The 22,268-nt window shown below is 41.1% G+C and overlaps 1 protein-coding gene and 1 long non-coding RNA gene across 8 annotated transcripts in view; one reads left to right on the plus strand and one right to left on the minus strand.

Annotated features, from left to right (window-relative positions):
- ADAMTSL3 (ADAMTS like 3) overlaps positions 1-22,268 on the minus strand; it is a 338,323-nt gene that overhangs the window by 47,196 nt on the left and 268,859 nt on the right. For all 7 annotated transcript variants that reach the window (XM_064366147.1, XM_064366148.1, XM_064366144.1 and 4 more), the window contains exons 20-23: positions 17,677-17,830; positions 10,339-11,410; positions 4,769-4,896; positions 814-942 (exon numbers count right to left, since the gene is read on the minus strand). In XM_064366147.1, coding sequence (XP_064222217.1) covers positions 814-942; positions 4,769-4,896; positions 10,339-11,410; positions 17,677-17,830 — 1,483 coding nt within the window. The remainder of the gene's footprint in view (positions 1-813; positions 943-4,768; positions 4,897-10,338; positions 11,411-17,676; positions 17,831-22,268) is intronic.
- Positions 14,386-16,673, plus strand: LOC105715188 (uncharacterized). The gene is made up of 3 exons (XR_001106993.2): positions 14,386-14,462; positions 15,177-15,266; positions 16,208-16,673. It is a non-coding gene; the product is annotated as an uncharacterized LOC105715188 (long non-coding RNA).

The following is a 22,268-nucleotide window of genomic DNA, read 5'->3' on the forward strand; positions in this document are numbered from 1 at the left end:
CCTCCTCAAAAAAATAGCATGTCTTAATTTGGTGGAGTTCATAAGTTTCTCTAAGGAAGCAATAAAAAGCTATTCACACAACCCCATCACTCCACCTCTCCTGGCCCCTGTAAAATGAACATGTGTGCAGCATATAATATTTACCTACAGTTCAGAGATGCATGGGCCCAGATTAAGATTTAAGAATCCAAGGCTTAATGAGACAGAATGGCCCTAGGTTAGGGCAAGGTCAGACTGAAAGTGTTAATTCTAGTAAAGAAAGAGTGTGAACGTTGGAAAGGAGGTTTGTCTGCAGTTGTACACACAGCAGAAAGAGTCACTGAGGCACAGGCTGCTGACGCCGAGCCAGGGACGACACAGAAAGAGCCTAGGCTAGGGGACGTGGACATTCTAGCTCCCCAGTCTAGCTTTGCCAAGTGTAGCTTTTGTCTATCTGGAGGACATGTCTTACAATTTCCAACAAATCCCCTCCTCTGACTTTGTATTTGCCAAGTAACCCTCTGACTAAACGTTGGCCTCTTCTATAGATACGCCCACAGGGACGGCGTATTCTGGTTTTGCCAATACGAACATTCCAGTGTGCATGGCAGTCACAGTCCACGCTGGAAACAAGTAACTTGGCATTCTGTTTCATACTTCGGTCTCATGAGCCGGTATGAGCTCACCCTTGAGAGTTAGATCACTGTCAGTGTGCTGGAAAATCTGATATTTAAGCCTATCAGGCTGAGGTTTGGAATGCCAAAATGCCAGCTGGTGTCTCCTGGCAACATTGAGATGGCCACACACCCTCCCCCTGGAAATGACCACACTTACCTTTTACAGGACATCGGATTGTCACGCTTGCTCCAATGGCTGCCTCCACGATGCCTCCAACCATGACAGACAGATGGCTGTGCTCCGGTTTGGTGATATTTCTTTCAGTAGACAAGATGACAGGTGCCTCTTAATTCAAAGGGAGCAGAAAACTATGTTAGGTTCAGGCCTTTGCTCTTCGGTAAAACATGTTGCATTTGGTAAGCTTTGTTGGGACCTTCGAGGGCAGGAGTGGAGTCCTGGTTCTCTCTGTATCCCTCAAGGTGCACCATGGGGACTTGCACTTACAGACCTGGAGGTGCTCAGTGGACATACGGACAGACGGATGAATAGATAGACGGTTGGATGAATTCAAAGGGCCACTGCAACAACAATATATAGACTATGAGGATATTTTGGTTTTATAACTAAAATTGAGGATAAATTCCTCTTTCATAATTTGGAAAAGAAGGAATTCAGAAGCTCAAAAAAAGCAAGAAAGACAAGCGGAGCAGGAATGATGTCTCTGCAGTGCAGCCTTGAATGAATTAATGCAGGGACAAAACACACGGGCTGGGGACCACCTGACTCCTTTTCTGGAAGGAGGGATGTGAGATACTGGGGGAGAGGGCTGATGAAGACAGGTTAGAAGGTCCTCAGCCATTCTGTTGTTCCTCACTGGGCTGTGTAGTAAGATACTTTTTACAACATAAACATTTACCAAGTGCCCACTCTGTGGTCTGCATCTGGTTACAAGGTGAGAAATACCTGGACACAAGATGAGAAGTATCTCCTCTTTTGATAAGCACAAAGTGTAATGGTGCAGAAGGAGATTTTCAACATAAATGTGGTACCTAATCCACAGGCATTTTCAACACAGATATGCACAAATACGTGCATAAAATTTGCATGCAAAGGCAAAATTGCATCCACAGGCATTTTCAACACAGAGAGAAATCCTTTTAAAGATTTTCTGAATATGGTGCCACAGCCAGGCTGACATGTGGTTGCCAGGATATAACCAGGGTTCAGAGCTCGTTCAAAGCTGTACTGGAGAAAGATGAGACAGGTAGGTGGCCATGATTCTTGTTGAGCCTCTTCTAACAAGCTGTATGTGTGCTTGGGCCAAATCTCCCCTCTCTGGGCTTCGGTTTGAATCCCACTGAAAAAATGATTGAGCTAGAAGATCTCTTCCAACTGCAGTTCTCTTACCCAATGTGTGGTTCAGAGAGGCCTTTTCTGATCCTACTTAAATAAACTCATTTCAATCTAAAATAGAAAAGCCATTACTATTTAAAGACTATTAACTGCAAAGAAGCCTACTTAAAACATTATTTACATCTCTACACTGCAGAAAGTCTCAAGAGAGAAAATGTCTGATGACCCACTTTATGTGACCATATGAGGTTATAAGTAGATCAGAACTGTCTGCAAGAAAAATTCAAAGTTAACATTTAATTAATATGAAGCAAATACATGCATAAAATTTGCATCCAAAAATAATACAAACAAGGTCACAAAGAAACATCCATTTTAAAATGGTTATTTTCTTTGGATTTCGATATTTAGTTATGAGATTAATTTATTCACTCACTCAGGAAGCGTACTTTGTCCCTGAGCTAAATAATGGCAGTACTAAGTTGGAAAACACTCTCTCTTTTCCTCAAGGAGCTCACAGACCTGTGGGAGACACCACTACTATGCAGGGCTGTGGGTATTAAGCTAAGGGTCTAGTTACCCAGTGGTCTCTCAATAGCATGTGAGGGTCAGGGAAGCAAATCCCAGAGAAGACATCTGATAGAGCATTCTCTTACCTTAGCACTGTGGCAAAGGTTGCTTTCCCTACTCCACCATTAGTACTTGCATTTGGTAAGCTTAGTACTATGAGAGCTCCTGAAGGGAGACACCATGCTCCCTGAACTAACTATGCATAGTTAGTACATGAAAGAACTGGTACAGGTAACCACATATTCTGGGGGAAGATAATCTAGGAAGGATCATGTTTGAGGGCCCAAATGTTCTCTTCTCTCCTGGAGTGGCTGGGGCAGTGGAAAGCTATCAAGAAATAAAAGGATAGGAACCCTTTGGCTGGGAGAGGACTTTGGTTGTCACAGCACATCCTTTGGCCCCTGAGGACCTCAAGGCAGCTCTACCAGGAATGTGGGTTGTTCTGGGATGGGCTTAAGGGGAGACTTGACAGTTGCAAGGGGGGCTCCCATTCCCCAACAGGAGTTCCAGAACCTTGAAACTAATGCTTTCTGGAAAGGAGCTAATGCTCACAGGACCGAAAAAGCCAGGAGGATCAAGGCACAGAAAACCAAGGCCTGAAGGCCCTGCCTTGGGAAGGCATCCAGGGAAGGGACTCAGAAAAATTTCAAGCCATACGGATCCAAGGACCATTTAAAATCAGCTAGTCCGGGCTGGGCACCGTGGCTCACACCTGTAATCCCAGCTACTCAGGAAGCTAAGGCAGGAGAATTGCTTGAGCCCAGGAGGTTGAAGTTGCAGTGAGCCAAGATTGCAATACTGCACTCCAGTCTTGGCAACAGAGTGAGACTCCATTTCAAAAAAAAAAAAAATCAACTAGTCCAGCCAAGTGCGGTGGCTTATGCCTGTAATTTGAGCACTTTGGGAGGCCGAGGTGGGTAGATCACCTGAGGTCAGGAGTTTGAGACCAGCCTGGCTAACATGGGAAAACCTCGTCTCTACTAAAAATACAAAAATTAGCCAGGCGTGGTTGCTCTCACCCATAGTCCTCCCAGCTACTCGGGAGGCTGAGGCAAAAGAATTGCTTGATCCTGGGAGGTAGAGGTTGCAATGAGCTGAGGTCATGCCACTGCACTCCAGCCTGGAGAACGCAGTGAGACTCTGTCTTAAAAAAAAAAAATCAACTAGTCCAACCGCCTCAATTTGTAGATGTGAAGTACCTGCCGCAAAGCTCAGTACTGATTAAATGCTGGGTTCTAATTCCTGAATTCCTGATATTGTCTCTCTCTACTCATGTTAGTCCATTTGAGCCACAGATATGAGAAACCACAGAGAAGGGAGGTAGAAGATGGCTCTCTTGTTTTATTTTTTTATTTTCTAATTTTAATTTTTTTTAGAGACAGGGTCTCACTCTGTTGCCCAGGCTTTAGTGTGGTGGAATGATCACAGCTCACTGTAGCCTTGACCTCCTGGGCTCAAGAGACCTTCCTGCCTCAGCCTCCTGAGTTAGCTGGGACTATAGGTGTGCACCACCACTTCAGGCTAATTAAAAAAAAAATTTGTAGAGACATGATCTTGCTTTGCTATCCAGCCTGGTTTCAAATTCCTGGCCTCAAGTGATCCTCCTGCCTCAGACTCCCAAAGTGCTGGGATTACAGGCAAGAACCACCCCACTTGGCCTCTTGTTTTATTTTTATCCCAGAACATGAGCTTGCCAAATGTAGCTTTGCCTGCAACTTTAGCACCTAAAAATGTTTCTTCATAATAAAAATATATTTTAATATTCAAACGACATCGTCCACCTCCCAGGAAGACACACTACTTTACAGTTACAACTTCCTGGAGGTGGTTTCTTGGGATTGGCAGGTTAGCCACTGGGAGGTATATGCAATCTCTAAAAGATAATTATTCTTTTCTGTTGGCTGCTAGAACTTTAAAAATGCAAAGTCCATTAATATCAACACTGCCAATTAAACCCCATGTCATTTCCCGGTTTTTAGGAAGTGAGTTCCCGAACAGCTGTTTTCAGTGTGGACGGTCCTCAGACCGGCAGCACTGGCATAATCTGGGCAAATGTTGAAAATGCGGATTTTCAGACTCCATCCCAAACCTACTGAGCCAGAACCTGTTGGGGTGGAGTCCAGCAATCTGTGTTTGAACAAGCACCCCAGGTGATTCTGACAGCTGCTAATGAGAACTGCTGCTCTAGAATTCAATGTTAAAAACAAATAAAGAACCAGGCACTCTAGGTTTCAATGGAGGGCATTACCTGCATACAGCACAGAAGAACTTTCCACATCTGAACCAAGGTGATTGGACACAGAACATTCATATACGCCTTGTTCTTTCCTTGTAGGATTCTGTATCTGTATCTTCCCAGTTCCATCCAAAATTATTCTGTAGAACAGTTAGAAAGAGGAAACATTGATATAACAATTTAACTGACCTAGGGCTACAGTAAGTTGCAGAGAAAGATTATAGGCTTTGGGCTGGCAAAGATCACAAGGATGATTTTGTCAAGAATCCTACCTATAAGCAGAAATCTACATAGACCAGGAGGGTGGAGTGCTTCCTCTTGACTTAGGTTAACAGCAATGTCAGAGATGAACAGTGCTTAGAGATCCAGTCTTCCCATCCCACTTTACACGAGAAAAGACTTCTGGGTGAACTCAATGCTTAATCTGCCACATTTTAAAAAAGACAACCTAGCAAACCTATTCATTTGCTAGATGTTAAACCCTCATTTTCTGCCCAAATCCCTCCTAACAAACTGCAGGTGTGGATTTTCAGTTTGGATTTTCACACTGGAAGTGACTGGGCTTTGGCTAAGGCTGCTTTGCAATGGATTATGGTCTCATTATTCCTGTACGAAGAACTTGATTGAGGTAATCATGCTAACGCTAAGTCTGTGGTATACACTGGATTCGGACCATACTGTTAAGAATTAGGGCTAACCTGCATGAGTTCATTATGGTTTCCCAAGTACTGATACTCCTGAAATCCTATGTGTAAATACCACTTTGAGAATGAAAGTTGGTCAGGTGTGTAGCCTAACCAATTAGATAATTACTCAGAGATTCAGAAAATATACCTAAAGGCAAGAAGAACCTTTGTTATGAGGGGAAGAGTGCTTGTTCTCCTTTTATTTTATTCTTAATAATTTGAATCTGCTTCTAAATCACCTGGCTCAGTCATTTATATACCATTTTCCCCCTGCCCCGTCTCACTTTATAGGTCTTAGCAAACAGACCATTCTGCCCTCTAAATACTGTATGTTTTGTCATGAGATGAACTGGGCCACTTCTTCATTTCCTGTCACTTCATGTCATTTGCTCTGTGCTTCAGTCATAATGAACTTTAACTGTTTCCAGAACATTCCATGATCTTTCATTACCATGAGCTTTTGCATATGTTGTTCACTTTATTTGAAATGCCCTTCCCCTTTCTGGCAAATTCAGACCTGCCCACTGAGTCCTGGATCAAAAGTAATTTCCCCTGTAAGGTTTTCCCCAATACTCCTAGAGTTATCTTCTGTCTCCTCTGGGCTCCTTCTTCTCTGGGTCATATATTTATTTGATGAAATATCTATTTCTTCCCACTAGACTGTGATCTTTTCAAGGGCAGGGACCAAATCTTATTCACAGCTGTGCATTCTCTCTGCATAGCACAGTGACTTTATATAGCAAGTTCTCAAAAATCTTTGATTACTAAATGTCTGAATGATTAGAATAGTACAAAATAATGACACAGAGCAATGGTATGAGGAGCATATAAACCCTGCAGCAACACACATGAGAAATACACAAAAGTGGGCAGAAGTCAAAACAGCAAAAGTGTCTCAGAGCAACAGAAGTATGGCAGACCTGGCTATTAGTAAGGCAAGATTTTCACTGTCAAATCCCGATGAAGGAGAAGTAGTTGGTTAAAAGCAAAAGTCTAACCAGTGACTACACATGAAAAATAAACACACTAAACCGTTTTCTTAAATTATTTTATATATGTTTGTACGATTTAGCAATTCTCAAATGCTTCCTTTGTTTTGTAGGTTTCAGTGTAACAGTCCAGTGAGAAATCATTGAGATCAGAAATAGATGAGTATGCGTGAACCTTACATGTCAGGCAGGGCCACTGGGTACCTAGCCTGGATCAGTCCCTGGGCTGGAGAACCAGCAGGTTGAATTCTTTAGCAGATCTGATCTTGGCTTCTGCTGCATAATCTTACCCTTAACTTGAAATAATAACAAAGTTGATCTTTCTATAAACACCATCTCTAATTGATCTACCCACAATCTTCTCTTCCTAGCTGAGATTTCTTACTCAACTGTCATCCAAACAGTACTCTGTGCCTACACAGTTTCTCTCATTGGATAGAGGCTTTCAGGAACATAAATCCATTTCTGAATTACTTCAATTGAAAAGATTTGTGAGATTCAGAAAATATATTTAAAAATGAGAACTTCTGTCATATAAAGGGAATTAAACATAAATTGAACAAATTAATTGGGTAAGTTTTGGAGGAAAAATAGAAATGAAAATGGATCTTATTGCCTTAAAAATTAAAAACAAAACCTTTTATTAGACATTTGAAATTGCTTCTCTTTTGAATGGTTGATCCTTAAATTATGCAGAAACATATCTGAGGAGGATGTACCATGTCAAAACATCTTCTTTATATAAGCTCCAGGAGTGCTGGCCTGATAAACTCATGTTAATTCCATTCCATCAAGTCAATCTATTCAAATGAACTCAATTCAACAAATATTTTTTTTAACTGATGAGGCTCCTCTGTATCACTGTAGTACTTATATGGCCATAGATCAACGGATCACTTCAACCTTCTCAGCCTCTATTTCCTTACAATTTATAAAATGGATTATTGAATTGAACTAAGTTAGCAGTCTTCAAAGGTTGGTCCATGGACCCCCAGAAGTCCATGAGGTCAAAGCTAGTTTTGTAATAATATGAAACCATTAATTTGCCTTTTTTAAAACTGTATTGACCTTTGCACTGAGAGTGCAAAAACAGTATTGATGAGACTGCTGTGAACCAAGGCAGTGGTACTGAAGTGTACCAGTAATCACTGTATTCTTGAGTACTATGTTTTACTTGCAGTAAAAACAAAAATGCCAGTTTCCCTTAAGAATGTCCTTAATGGCCAGGTGCGGCGGCTCATGCCTGTAATCTCAGCACCTCTGGAGGCTAAGGTGGGTGGATCACTTGAGGTCAGGAGTTCAAGACCAACCTGGCCAACATGGTGAAACCCTGTCTTTGCTAAAAATACAAAAAATTAGCTGGGTGTGGTGGTATGTGCCTGTAATCCCAGTTTCTTGGGAGGCTGAAGCATGGTGGTGTGTGCCTGTAATCCCAGTTGCTTGGGAGAATCACTTGAAACCAGGAGCTGGAGGTTGCAGTAAGCCGAGATCACACCACTGCCCTCCAGCCTGGGTGACAGAGCGAGACTCCATCTCAAAAAAGGAGAAGAAAAAAAAGAGTCTCCTTAATGAAGTAGTAAAAGGTATTAATCTTACTAAATCTCGACCCTTGGGAGATCTTGACCTTTGGGAGATTGAGTGAGATTGTTTTTAATATCCCATACGACACAATGGGAAGGACACACAAAGCACTCCCACTGAACACTGAAGCACCTGGGTGTGATTGTTTGAACTGCGAGTGAACTAGTGGCTTCTTTCATAGAATAAGATTTTTACTCGAAAGAATGACCAACAAACAATGACAAAAAAGTCCACACTGTGATTAGAAGTTGGGTATTTGGTACATATGTGTGTGTGTATGTGTGTGTGTATATGTGTGTGTGTGTGTGTGTGTGTTTTAAATGAGCTGACCAAGCAAGGACACAACTGATAGTATTTATGGCCAATGATGAAACGAGCTTTGACGTGAAAATTAGAATTTTGGAAAACTAGTATTCAACATTGTGAGCTTGATAACTTTCCAAAACTTAAAGAATTTTTCGATGAGATACATGGTGATTTTTTTAAAATGTGTAGTTTTTTACATTGCATAATGAAATGTATCAACATTTGGAAGGTCAGTAACACTCAGTGAGCCAATATTTTCCCAATGACCAATGTATGGTGTTACAAAATCTTGTATGGGTAAAAAAATCCATTCAAAATGCAAGAAAAAACAGTAGATTTCATTAAACAGAGCATCAACATTTCATCAATATAGTTTCAGATTGCACATTTCAACTAACCTTTGAGAAATTAACCTTTGTCTAGTTTTAGTGTGGAATTAAAGAGTATCCACAATTATCTGAAAGGATATTAAAATATTCCTTCTCCTCCAGCTAACACATTTGTATAACACACATTTCTTTTCCTCCATGTACTTTAACTAAAACAACATTTCACAACAGATGCAGAAATAAGAATCCAGCTGTCTTCTTTTATTATGTCAGATATTAAAGAAATCTGCAAAGATGGAGAGCAGTTCCACTATTATCAGTAATTTTGGTAGTGCAGGATGGTTTTCAAAAAATATGTTATTTGTGTGAAGATGTTATGGGCCCATTATTTTTTTTAAATAGATTAATGGAGATATTTTTAATGTTTCTCGGTTTTAATTTCTAGTGAGAGAAATAGCAATAGATGTAACTCACATTTACAATAGCTCTTTAAGCTCCTCAATCATTTTGAAATTTTAAAGCATCTAAAACCAAAAGCTCTGAGAACTGCTATGTTTTAAGGTTGATTCTACTTCTAAAATTTCATTGTACTCTTGCATTCAGAGTTCTAGCATTAAAAATTCAAAAATTAGATTTTTTTCTATCATTTTAATAATAGCCTAATGATTATTTTAGAAAACTGAATTTTACCTAAATTTCTTCTGCTGTTTCACATACTAGGCTCAATGCACAAAGGACATGATAAAGTAAAACTCGCATTTTGAAAATACCTTATGATATGCCTAACAGTTTCACATCTGCTTTGTTATTTGTGAGATGAGGTACAGCTCAAGCTCTTAAATGTGAATCAAAAGGAGGCACAATGTCTACAGTCCTTTGTATACAAACAGCAAGATTTGAAGACAATAAAGAATGCAAAAGTAAATTAGTATCTGTTATGTAAAATAAAGGAAATGTGACATTTTTACACTGGCATAGAGATCAGAATAATATATGACTTAATATTGTGTTTTGAACATCTCAAAACACTTTGATTCTTATCTTATTTTGGATTGTCCGACATTTAAAAATTGCATGATAATAGAAAATTACTCATACCCAAGCTTTCAACTAAGGCTACATATTTGGGTGATACTCAAATGCCACTGGTGGTATTCAAGAGATATGGCCCTTGGTTCTGATTGGCCATGAAGCAGTCATGGGATTCTGCTTCTCAATGATCTCATCAGAAAGGTTAACTTCTGCCCTGCCAACCTCATGGGGGTGATGTGAGCTCAAATGAGATACCACATCTCCTAGCTATGGAAGAGCTATGTAAGTTCTGATTTGCAGTTCCAACAAAATGTGGGATTATTATTAGTAAGCTTACTTTTAAAATGGACTTATATTGATTTTATTTTTAAATGCTAAGTGCTGGGTAAAGGGAGAGTGTATACATGCTTAAACTTATTCTTGCTGTATCCAGTCTTATATCATACCTCTATGATAGTGATTGGGATGATACAGTGGTTTAATTAAAAAATTCCAATGCATATGCAAAAAACACATCCTAACATTTTTGAGTTTTTTTCCTAAAGAATCCTGTTGGAAACACATGCTTAGGAGAGGAATTTGAAAATATTTTCAAGAAAACTGGAATAGCCATTAAGAAGGTAGTGCAAAAATGAATACTGCATTCTTATTTTACTTACTTTTCTGAGGGCTGTAACAATGTTCCATCCTTGGTCCATGTATATGTGGCCTCACTGGGGGTAATAAGGTCACACAGTATATTGATGACCTCTGTCCTTTTTGTAATGTATACTGTATTTCCAATCCTGGAATTTATTGTTTTATTAAATGAAATTGAGGGAGGTTGGCTTTGCCTCATGAGAACAGGTCCCTTTGGCTTGAATGTCAGCTTGCCTGAGTTTTTTGCATTTGAGCTTTGGGACACACTTCCTGTTTCCCCTCTGAGCTGAGCAGCAGGAGGCGTCTCTTCCTGGATGCCCTGCCACTGCATGTGTGTTGGCTGTGACTTGGCTAATTCGGCCACCAGCTGATAGATCAACTGGGATGCAAGATCATCGCTGATCTCTCCGGTTTCCATGAGCTGACTCATGTTTCTTATCAGCTCATCAAACTGGGCTGTATCCATGCTGTATGCTCCTTGTTTAACTGCTGCTTCAAACTGCTTATTCTTCAACTCCCAGGAGTTGCTGTTTCCTGCAGAATTTCTGCAGTGACCTAATAGAGCTCTCAAGAAAGGCTGGTTATTAATGTGGTCATCATCTGGATAAAGCTCATTTTTGTTATTCCAGATTTGTCTCATTTTATGCCATGTGACTCCCAAACTTTTGGCTTCATTGTGGTCCATCCCAGGATATTCCCTCATGGGCTCCCTGAGGGCTGGGCGTGCGATAAGCCGGTTGTCAGTACCGATGAGCTTGAGCACAACTGTTTCCTGTGCAGAGCCTGCAATGCACTGGTACACGCCGATGTCGGGGGCGGCAAGACTGTGGATTTTTAATGAGCCTGACTTGGTGATGCCAAGCCGTTTGGAGTTCTGCAGGCAACGGCCATCCTTCTCCCACTGGATCAGAGATTTCTGGAATCTTCGCACTGGGCACTTAATAATCACAGAGGTGTTGGGCAGCAAATAGGCTCTGCTACCAATGGTCAGGTTAATACGCTTCTCTTCCCTTGTCTGAATGTAGACTCTCTGGACACTGAGGATCTGAGGACCCTGCTCACCAAGTTTGGTCTTCATCTCTGATTTGATTTCTGAAAGAAAAGAAAATACAAACAAATAAAAACACAGACTTTTTGACAGTCATCTTTCAAGGCTGATATAGGCTAACAAATGTATCTTTTTTGCTATTTTAAAGCATTCAAGAATAAAACCATGAATAACATTATACATCCACAGATTGGGGTAAATTTCACAACCATCTCGTACTTTAGTGGCAAAGAATGCAAGTGTGAATGAGTTGCATAAGAACGTGTAAGTTATTTGAGGAAACCCTGGTTTGGGGAGGCATGAGGTTAAATGATTTGGTGAAATGTAGGGAATAGTTACTTCTAGACTTGAGGAATATTTATTCTAGGCCATACTCATATAACGGCTCCATGATTACCCAGCTTCTGGGTACATGTTTCCATCAATAAGGGTCTGATATGTCGGGTCTAAGAGGCCCTCTGGCTTGGAGCCACGGGTACCCCAAATCTGAGAGGGGAAGAAAGAATGGGAATGTGAGCGAATGTATTTGAAGGGTCTGAAAGGAGGCTAAGGTTGGCTAGCTGCAGAGTATAACCCAAATATGTCAATTAAACTAGCATGGGGGTCTGAGGGAGCAATGGGTAGCCGTGCTCAAAAAAGAACAGGTGGAACAGGCAGTTCGAAGCCAGACAAATCTGAGTTTGAATCTTAGCTCTGCCACTTGGACAAATCCTTTAATCTCTCTGAGCCTCAGTTTTCTCACCTGTGAAATGTGGATAATATTAGTGCTTTCACTGGGAAGGAAGTGAAAATTAAGTCAGATTGTTTATATCAGGTGCACAGCACAGTAGCAGGCACATAATGAGCTCTCATATATAACTGCTGTGACCACTGGCCTGGTGACAAGGGCAGGTGCAGCCAACACACAGCAGGGGAGACTGAGAGGGAATCAGAGATAGGGCTGGTTTTCACTTGTTCCTGAGCATCGACTCCTCTTAATGGGCTAGGCCCAAAGAAAATAATTCTCAGATCTTGCCCCCAAGAGAAGTATCTCTCTTCCTTGTTTCACCTGAGGGAAGGCTCAATGTGTTCTGGGTAGGCATGGGAGAAGGAGAATGGTGATATGGGTGGAAGACGGGTTCCTCTTTGATGATGTATTTAGGTTCCTGAGCAGATTGTGGCGTGTAGGCTGGAGGGCTTGGAGGCACCAGTGAGTGGCAGAAGAGATACTGGACTCATGTCAGGAGTATTGTTGATTTAGAAGATCATGCAATTGGGACCTCATTTACCGTGGGGAACCCCAGTTACAGGTCCTCCTTGTTGTAACACAGGCTGGGAGAAGAAACAGGTTGAGACTCCTCTTACATGGCCTTTTCAGGCCCTTGGCACTGGCTACAGCGTGTTTATTGGTACCCTGATAGCTACCTCTCCCCGCTCACCATCCTACTCCCGGAGCCGGCTGTTAAACATTCATAAATGCAGCACTCTCCCCGCCAATATAGTTCCCAACTCTCATCGGGCATCAGGAATTTAGATGGCACTTCTGAAACATCATTATAATTCATCCCCATTGCTTCTACTCTCGTGCTCTCTCACCAAGATACTGCCATATCCCCTTCACTAGACGCCTGGTCTGTAGTCTCATATTTACCCAATATATCTACATAGCTCTCAGAGTAAATGAACTAAAATCAAACCTGACCAAGTCACTTTCTTCTTGGATACAACTTAAACTCCTTGGCATGGAGTTCAAGAGTCTCTATAGCTAACTTTGCAAGCTCTTTCTTGAACCCACGTTCCAGTCCTATGGAATTTGTTGAAATTCCCTCAAACTTACCACTCCATTTGACAACTCCTACTTTTATCCACACTGCTCTCTTTCCCCACATTCTTCTGTATCCACACACGTGTGGGCCTGATGAACAGACATGTCATTCAGAAGTCTGCTCCAGGGTTCCTCCTCTGTGAAAGTCTTCCTGAACTCTGCCCACCCAGTGTCACTGGCCACTGCCTTCTGTTTGTTGAATGAATAAGCCAGTGAATGAGTAAAAGAAAAGGTAACACGTATGCCCTGGGATCCTGCAGGAAGTGCTGCCAGCCCAAGAGGGGTGCTGGTGAGGTGGGCCTGTGCCTGGCTGGGTTTCCGTGACTGTAGCTATGTCAGGTAGGAATGGGTGTTACTGGAAGCAGTCAGAACTAGCAAAGCTAGAGGAAGACTTAGAACAGGGGAGGCCATATTCTAATGGCAAAGTCCACGAGGTGTGTAGGAGGCTGAGAGAACTAAAGAGACAAGCTGCGTGCTGGTACAGGGAGGGAGACCACGGGTGGGAGAGGTGAGAGGAGATTTGAGATAGCCCTGGGAAGGGGCTGAGGCATATTTTTCTTGACGTTTCAATAAATGCCTGGGTTCCTCTTTCCTAATCCATCCTGATTTCAGTACTTTGGGGAAAAATAAAAATTCTTTTTTACCAAAGCTCAGGAACCCTAAAAGTCATAATGCAAAAAATCTAAAATCAAGCACTACATATTTCTGTTATCCTTCTTTTTTCAGATGCCTTATTGGAAACCAAGACAGGTAGATTTCTAACAGCACTTTGAGAATGAAGCACATCTGACATATTTAAAGAGAATGTCTATGAGTACAATTCTTGACCTCGTGATCCGCCTGCCTCAGCCTCCCAAAATGCTGGGATTATAGGTATGAGCCACCATGCTCATCCTGTGAATACAATTCATTCTGATAAACATGTTGGGGAATTATACAGAAAAGGACAAAACTGAACATCTGGAGGTGCTGTGTACCTACCCCATGAAAGCTCATACCCTAATAGGCCAGAAGATACAATACAACTTACTTAATACATTTTATCTTGTGTTAAACCTAGAATAGAAATTAGAGAAAAACACCTTAAAAGTAATCAATATTTTTGAGCTTTTAGTATGTGCCTGACATTGATTCTAAGCACTTTATAGGTATTAATTCAGGATTCTCAGAACAGTCCCATGAAATAAAGACTATTCTCATTTTACAGATGAGAAACCTGAGACCCACAGAGATTAAATAACTTGCTCAATGTCACAGGATGAAGTACTGGAAGAACTAGGATTTGAAATCAGGTGAGTTATTAACTACAATGTGATACTACCCTTCAGACATGAAGTACAAGTGAGAAAGCTTATTGGGGAAGGTAGGGTTTGTGTTGAGCCTTCAAGAGCAGGAGGAACTTCAGTCACTAGACATGGGGAAGGAAAGAATTTGAACAAGAGAACTGTCCAGGGATTGTTTGGGGAGAAGCAGGCGGTGGGTGGGTGCGTCCCTGGCCTCTAGGGGGAGCACAAGACATCTTTCCCACCTGATTTGGACCTGCTGCACACCAAAATAAAGCCAAGAAAAATCACCCCTCCAAAGAGGAGGGGTTTTACGTAAACCCAAGGCACCAATTAACACACATTTTCTAGAATTGAAACCTTGGAAGAAAATAAAGTTCCCCGCACTACTGGGCCTGATTTTCTTGTCTACGGACCCCCTTTCATAATGGATGGGGTAGATCATACGTTTCTAATATGAGGAGGAGAGGGGGTAGATTTGAGGTGAAACAGAGAGCAAAATCAGAAGGACATTATGTCACCATAGTCTTGATATTCCTAGAGGAATGAAAGAAAAGTTCATTGATAGAGAAATGGATCAGTGCAGTAGTTAGAAAATAGTTGCTATAGTGAATTTCTAGGGCATTCTTAGAAAATAGAGCACAAAGCCGCTATTTCACAGCAAATTCAGATAGCATAAATATGAAACATGCCAAATTAGCATGGTGATGTTATTTTATTTAGGAAATCCCAGTGGCTCAGGCTAAGGAACCAACCGACCAACGAATAAACAAATCACTTGAAAAGTAATACCAGGGCTGAAGCCAAGCAGTGGTAAGTGCAGGAGGTTAATGAAGGGCATAAAGATTTGGTGGTAGAGTTGGTTAAGTGGGAACCTAAGGAATGCCGGCTAAATTTTCTAGTGCAAGTGTAGAAAGTCTGGGGGTAATAGGGAGATACGGAAGAACCAGAGGTCATGGTGAGGCATTAAATAAATAAGCAGGAATGAGATGAGGATAAGGCAGAAAAGCAGGAAGCTAGTTCTGAGTGCCAAGTAGTGAGGAAGTCTAAGGGCTTACCATGCCAAGGTGATGGAGTCAGCGGAATTGGCGAGGTTGGGAAATTGGGATATCAGGTGTTAGAAAGGTCATCAACACAGATATTGGTTGTCTTGGATGTTAGAAAATGTTGGAGAGGAATCATGCACCTGGTGGTGGTGTGTCCTGAGACAGGTGACAAGTGTCTTGTAAGGTCTGCACACGGTGCCTTTGAAGGTATGAGGCGGGGCAATCTACATGCTAAGTATGTAATGACAGCAGGGAAATGGTGCAGAGACAGATGGGTAGGGAGGATAAGAGAGTGGCAACCTCATCTCTTGCTCTGTGATATGGTGGTGGAAAGAAAAGGATGCTACATGAGATTGTAGAAGAGGAACCTAAATTTCAACATGCAAGGGCCACTGATCAAAGATTATGGAATGAGGCCAGGCTAAAGCTGAAGTGGGGGCCCAGCTCAGGGTGTGCTGGCTGTGCTGGGAGCATGGATTCCTGTCTCTTGTCTACATTCATGACCTACATGTTTGGCAGGCAGGAGTGAGGTGGGGTAAAGAAATATTACTATCTTTTTTTTTCTTGTGTTTTTTCTTTCTCCCTAAAACTTGTAATTTTCTCTGCTCCTCAGCGCATGCCATAACAATTTATAATTTCATCTTGTACCACATTGCATGCCCTAATAACCACAATGTATTCCCACATGTTATTCTGTTATTATTCTAGAGGAAGCTGCCAGTATCACTTTAATTTCACTCTCCTCTAAAGCAGTTTTTACCGTCTAGCCACACTGCTATGCAACCATCCGCAATTAATAAAAATCAGATAGAGAAGCAGCATGAACGAAGCATGATAATGCACCATATTCTACGGGCACTCCTGAATTCCAGGAGACTTTACAACTTGGAATCTCAAGATTTTGGACTCTTAAGATTTTGGAAATGTGTTCTTCAAAAAAAATGTTAATGTTGTCCATGAATCAGCATAGAGAGGCAGCTAAAAATGTGGGCCAAAGAATCAGACAGACTTGTGGTCAAGGGGTTCAGATGGCAGCCAGGGAGACTTAGGCAAGTCTCACACCTTTCTATGTCTTGGATTTCTCATCTCTAATTGAAGATAGTATCTGCCTCACAATGCTGTTCAGGGGACTAAATGAGATAATGCATGCAAATAGCTCCACATAGTAATTGCTCAATAAATGTCACTACTTTAAAAAAAAAACAGGTTTTTTTTTTTTTATTTTGCTTTGTGAGTTTCTCCAAGAAAGTTGTTGGTAAATTGAAGTTTTATATATATATGCAGCATGAAAATAAGAATAGTTCATTTGTAATTTGTAATTTTTTCTCCTTACCGAAAGTTCAGAAGGGTACCTGAGATAATGAATGTGATTTTACATGTGAGTAATTAAAGACAGTGAAAAAGGGGTAACTGAACTCCAAAGCTGTTATTTCTACTCTGCCTGTTCCCTGCCTCCCTACCTCCCTTCCCAAACTTCTCACCACCACTGTTGCCTGCTTTTCAATGGATGTCATGACGGCCCTCAACTTATGTTTTAACATATAACTCTTATATGAAACATACATATTCATATGTAAACATATATTCTATCATGTACACTGAAAATACAGATGAATGCTGCATGCATATTAGCTTTGGCTATAAAGAAGCCATTAATATTAACTCTTTATAGTAAGCTCATTATTCATAATTAATTGAGGTGTACAAACTGCCATTTTTAAAATCGAAGTTATTTTATGTTTTTATCCTTGCCGATTTTAGATGATACACAAGAAAAAAAACTTGAATGCTTAAAAGTACATAGCTCTTCTACTTCTAATGAAGTCCAAATGCATTCCTAGCAAAGTAAACCAGGAGGTATTTGGCTTAACTTCTACAAGGAATACTCCTGAACTCTAAGCAGAAGGAATTATGGTAAAGTGGAGGACATAAATCCGAGTGAGAAAGCCTACAGGATGCATTTGTTAAGTGGGTGGACATTTCTTAAAACAGACTTTTTTTAGAACTATGTCTTGATCTTCCACATTCTACCGATCACTGCCGAAAACAACACTGAGTTCTGCCTGAGTTGCTTTACTCACAGATGAGAAATCTGTTGACATATGGAAAATAAAGACATCGGGACAAAATGAACAGAATCAGCATATTTTGGTGAAGCGCGGACGCTGCATACTTACTACTGCACTCAGGCATCTGGCAAGATCTTACAAGAGGGAGCCCTGGTAGATCCCTGCACATCATCTCACTCAGGGGGACGCGCCGGCCTTTGGCTGTCAGCCTTTGACACACCTGCTTTCTTCTCTGGATTCCAACACCACAACTGACAGAACACTGAAATGAGAGTTGTGCAGCAGAGTCAAATGAAGCGTGAGCAAGCAGACCCAGCCAACAACAGCAAAGTCCCCAAGGGTGAAACAAGAGGGAATTTTCAGTACGGATGTGCCAATAAGAAAGCCATTTCCTAGGCTTGAACGTCTTTTATGTCATGGAGAGTTTCTTCCTCTTCTCCTCCCCTTCCCTCCCCTCTTTTCTTTTCCTTTCTCTGTTTCTCTTTTTCCTTCAGTCATGTCCTTTCTGTCACCCTTCCTCTCCCTCCTAGTCCCTCCCTCTCACTCTTTCTTTCGGAGATAGTAAAGAATTTCCAGTAATATATTGTTGTAGGATTTTTTTGGCATTGCAATTAATATCTAGTTTATTTTGTAGCCATTAAATTTGATCTTTTTTAACAGTTTCATTGAGGCATAATTGATATATAAAGAATTGCACATGGCTAATCTGTGCAATGTGATGGGTTTGGGCTTAATGCAAACACCATGATACCATGACCACAATCAGAATAACAGACATATCCAACACTTTCCAAAGTTCTCTTTTTGCTTTTTGTTGCCTGTTTTGTTTTATGATTAGAACACTTAACATGAGATCTGCCTTCTTAATAAATTTTGAATTGCACACTACCTGTTGTTAACTATAGACACTAGGTTTTACTGCAGATCTCTGGAACTTATTCAGCTAGTTTAACTGAAACTTTATAACCATTAAACAACTCATTCTGGGGAAACCACTATTATTGTAGTCTCTGCTTCTATGAGTTTTACAATTTTAGATACCTTATGTAAGTGGACTCATGCAACATTTGTTTTTCTGTAACTGGCTTATTTCACTTAGTATAATGATGTCCTCTAGGTTCATCCATGTTGCCACAAATGGCAGGATTTCCTAGTTTTTTAAGGCTGTAAAATATTTCATTGTATGTATATACAGTACCACATTTTCTTTATCCATTCATCTGTCTATGAACATGTCCATATTTTTTTTTTTTTTTGAGACGGAGTCCTGCTCTGTTGCCCAGGCTAGAGTGCAGTGGCATGATCTCGGCTCACTGCAACCTTTGCCTCCCAGGTTCAAGCAATTCTCCTGCCTCAGCTTCCCAAGTAGCTGGGATTACAGGTACCTGCCACCTTGCCTGGCTAATTTTTGTATTTTTAGTAGAGACAGGGTTTCAACATCTTGGCCAGGCTGGTCTTGAACTCCTGATCTTGTGATCCACCCACCTAGGCCTCCCAAAGTGCTGGGATTACAGGTGTGAGCCACCGTGCCTGACCTTTTTTTTTTAAAAAAAAAAATTATTATTATATTTTAAGTTCTGGGATACATGTGCAGAATATGCAAGTTTGTTACATAGGTATACACGTGCCATGGTGGTTTTCTGCATCCATCAACCAGTCATCTACATTAGGTATTTCTCCTAATGCTATCCCTCCTCTATCCCCCAGCCCCCACAGGCCCTGGTGTGTGGTGTTACCCTCCCTGTGTCCATGTGTTCTCATTGTTCAACTCCCACTTGTGAGCAAGAACATGCGGTGTTTGGTTTTCTGTTCCTGTGTTAGTTTGCTGAGAATGATGGTTTTCAGCTTCATCCATGTCCCTGCAAAGGACATGAACTCATCTTTTTTTGTGGCTGCATAGTATTCCATAGTGTATATGTGCCACATTTTCTTTGTCCAGTCTATCACTGATGGGCATTTGGGTTGGTTCCAGGTCTTTGCTATTGCAAACAGTGCCACAATGAACATACATGTGCCTGCATCTTTATAATAGAACGATGTATAATCCTTTGGGTATATACTCAGTAATGGGATTGCTGGGTCAAATGGAATTTCTATTTCTAGGTCCTTGAGGAATTGCCACACTGTCTTCCACAATGGTTGAACTAATTTACACTTCCGCCAACACTGTAAACGTGTTTCTATTTCTCCACATCCTCTCCAGCATCTGTTGTCTCCAGATTTTTAAATGATTGTCATTCTAACTGGCGTGAGATGGTATCTCAATGTGGTTTTGATTTGCATTTCTCTAATGACCAGTGACGATGAGCACTTTTTCATATGTCTGTTGGCCTCATAGTCTGTTCATATCCTTTGCCATTTTTGAATGGGTTTATTTTTTTCTTGTAAATCTGCTTTAGTTCTTTGTAGATTCTGGATATTAACCCTTTGTCAGATGGTAGATTGCAAAAATTTTTTCCCATTCTGTTGGTTGCCAGTTCACTCTAATGATTGTTTCTTTTGCTGTGCAGAAGCTCTTAAGTTTAATTAGATCCCATTTGTCTATTTTGGCTTTTGTTGCCATTGCTTTTGATGCTTTAGTCATGAAGTCCTTGCCTATGCCTATCCTGAATGGTATTGCCTAGGTTTTCTTCTAGGTTTTTATGGTATTAGGTCTTTATAGTGTTGATGGTCTTTATGATTTGGTATGTTTTTGCAATGGCTGGTACTGGTTTTTCCTTTCCATATTTAGTGCTTCTTTCAGGAGCTCTTTTAATGTAGGCCTGGTGGTGACAAAATCTCTCAGCATTTGCTTGTCTATAAAGGATTTTATTTCTCCTTTGCTTATGAAGCTTAGTTTGGCTGGATATAAAATGCTGGGTTGAAAATTCTTTTCTTAAAGAATGCTGAATATTGGCCCCCAGTCTCTTCTGTCTTGTAGGGTTTCTTCAGAGAGATCCACTATTAGTCTGATGGGCTTCCTTTTGTGGGTAACCAGGCCTTTCTCTCTGGCTGCCCTTAACATTTTTTCCTTCATTTCAACCTTGGTGAATCTGATGGTTATTTCTTGGAGGCTTTGTTCATTCCTTTTCATTCTTTCTTCTCTAATCTTGTCTTCATGCTTTATTTCATTAAGTGGATCTTCAATCTCTGATATCCTTTCTTCTGCTTGATCGATTCAGCTATTGATACTTGTGTATGCTTCACAAAGTTCTCGTGCTGTGTTTTGCAACTCCATCAGGTCATATATGTTCTTCTCTAAACTGGTTATTCTAGTTAGCAATTCCTCTAATCTTTTATCAAGGTTCTTATCTTCCTTGCATTGGGTTGGAACATGCTCCTTTAGCTTGGAGGAGTTTGTTATTACCCACCTTCTGAAGCCTTCTTCTGTCAATTCATCAAACTCATTCTCTGTCCAGTTTTGTTCCCTTGCTGGCAAGGAGTTGTAATATTTTGGAGGCGAAGAGGCATTCTGGTTTTTGGACTTTTCAGCCATTTTGCACTGGGTTTTCCTCATCTTTGTGGATTTATTTACCTTTAGTCTTTGACATTGGTGACCTTCAGATGGGTTTCTGTGTGGACATACTTTTTGTTGATGTTGATGCCATTCCTTTCTGTTTGTTAGTTTTCTTTCTAACAGTCAGGCCCTTCTGCTGCAGGTCTGCTGGAGTTGGCTGGAGGTCCACTCTGGACCCTGTTTGCCTGTGTATCACCAGTGGAGGCTGCAGAACAGCAAAGATTTCTGCCTGTTGGAGTAGGCACCCGAGGGAATCTCCTGGTCTGTGGGTTGCAAAGATCATGGGAAAAGCATAGTATCTGGGCCAGAGTACACCATTCTTCATGGCACAGTCCCTCGTGGCTTCCCTTGGCTAGGGGGAGTTGCCCAACCCCTTGCATTTCCTGGGTGAGGTGATGCCCCATCCTTCTTTGGCTCACCCTCTATGGGCTGCATCTACTGTCTAACCAGTCTCAGTGAGATGAGATAGGTACCTCAGCTGGAAATGCAGAAATCACCTGCCTTCTGCGTTGCTCTTGCTGGGAGCTACAAACCGGAGCTGTTCCTATTCGGCCATCTTGCCAGCCACAGCTGATTTTGATTTTAAAATACTCATTACCAAATATCCAAGAAATAAAAATGTATAAAAGGGAAAGTTTAAAAAAACACCCCATCTGCCATATATAAAGTAACATGAATAGTTGATAATCATTGTGTGTACATGCAATTTCAACTTAAAAATTTAATGCGGCTGGGCATAGTGGCACATGCCTGTAATCCCAGCACTTTGGGAGGCTCAGGTGGGTGGCTCATGAGGTCAAGAGACCAAGACATCCTGGCCAACATGGTGAAATACCATCTCTACTAAAAATACAAAAATTAGCTGGGTGTGGTGGCACAAGCCTATGGTCCCAGCTGCTCAGGAGGCTGAGGCAGGAGAATCACTTGAACCTGGGAGGCAGAGGTTACAGTGAGCTGAAATCACACCACTGCCTGGAAACAGGGAAAGACTCCAGCCAGGCAACAGAGCAAGACTCTGTCTTAAATGAATGAATGAATCAAAATAAAAAAAGAAACTAAAGTAAGATTCGACTTTTGTTGAATGTTTGATTTTTTTAAACCATGATTAATTCCCAGAAGAACACTCTAAAGTTAAGAAAGAAGATTAATTAAACCAATAAGAGATTGTAGTAGTTATTTTTAATGACGTTTTGACTTAAGAAAG

Source organism: Aotus nancymaae, unplaced genomic scaffold (assembly GCF_030222135.1).
Source record: "Aotus nancymaae isolate 86718 unplaced genomic scaffold, 86718_ANA_hifiasm-v0.15.2.pri h1tg000064l_0, whole genome shotgun sequence".
NCBI classification, from domain to species: Eukaryota; Metazoa; Chordata; class Mammalia; order Primates; family Aotidae; genus Aotus; species Aotus nancymaae.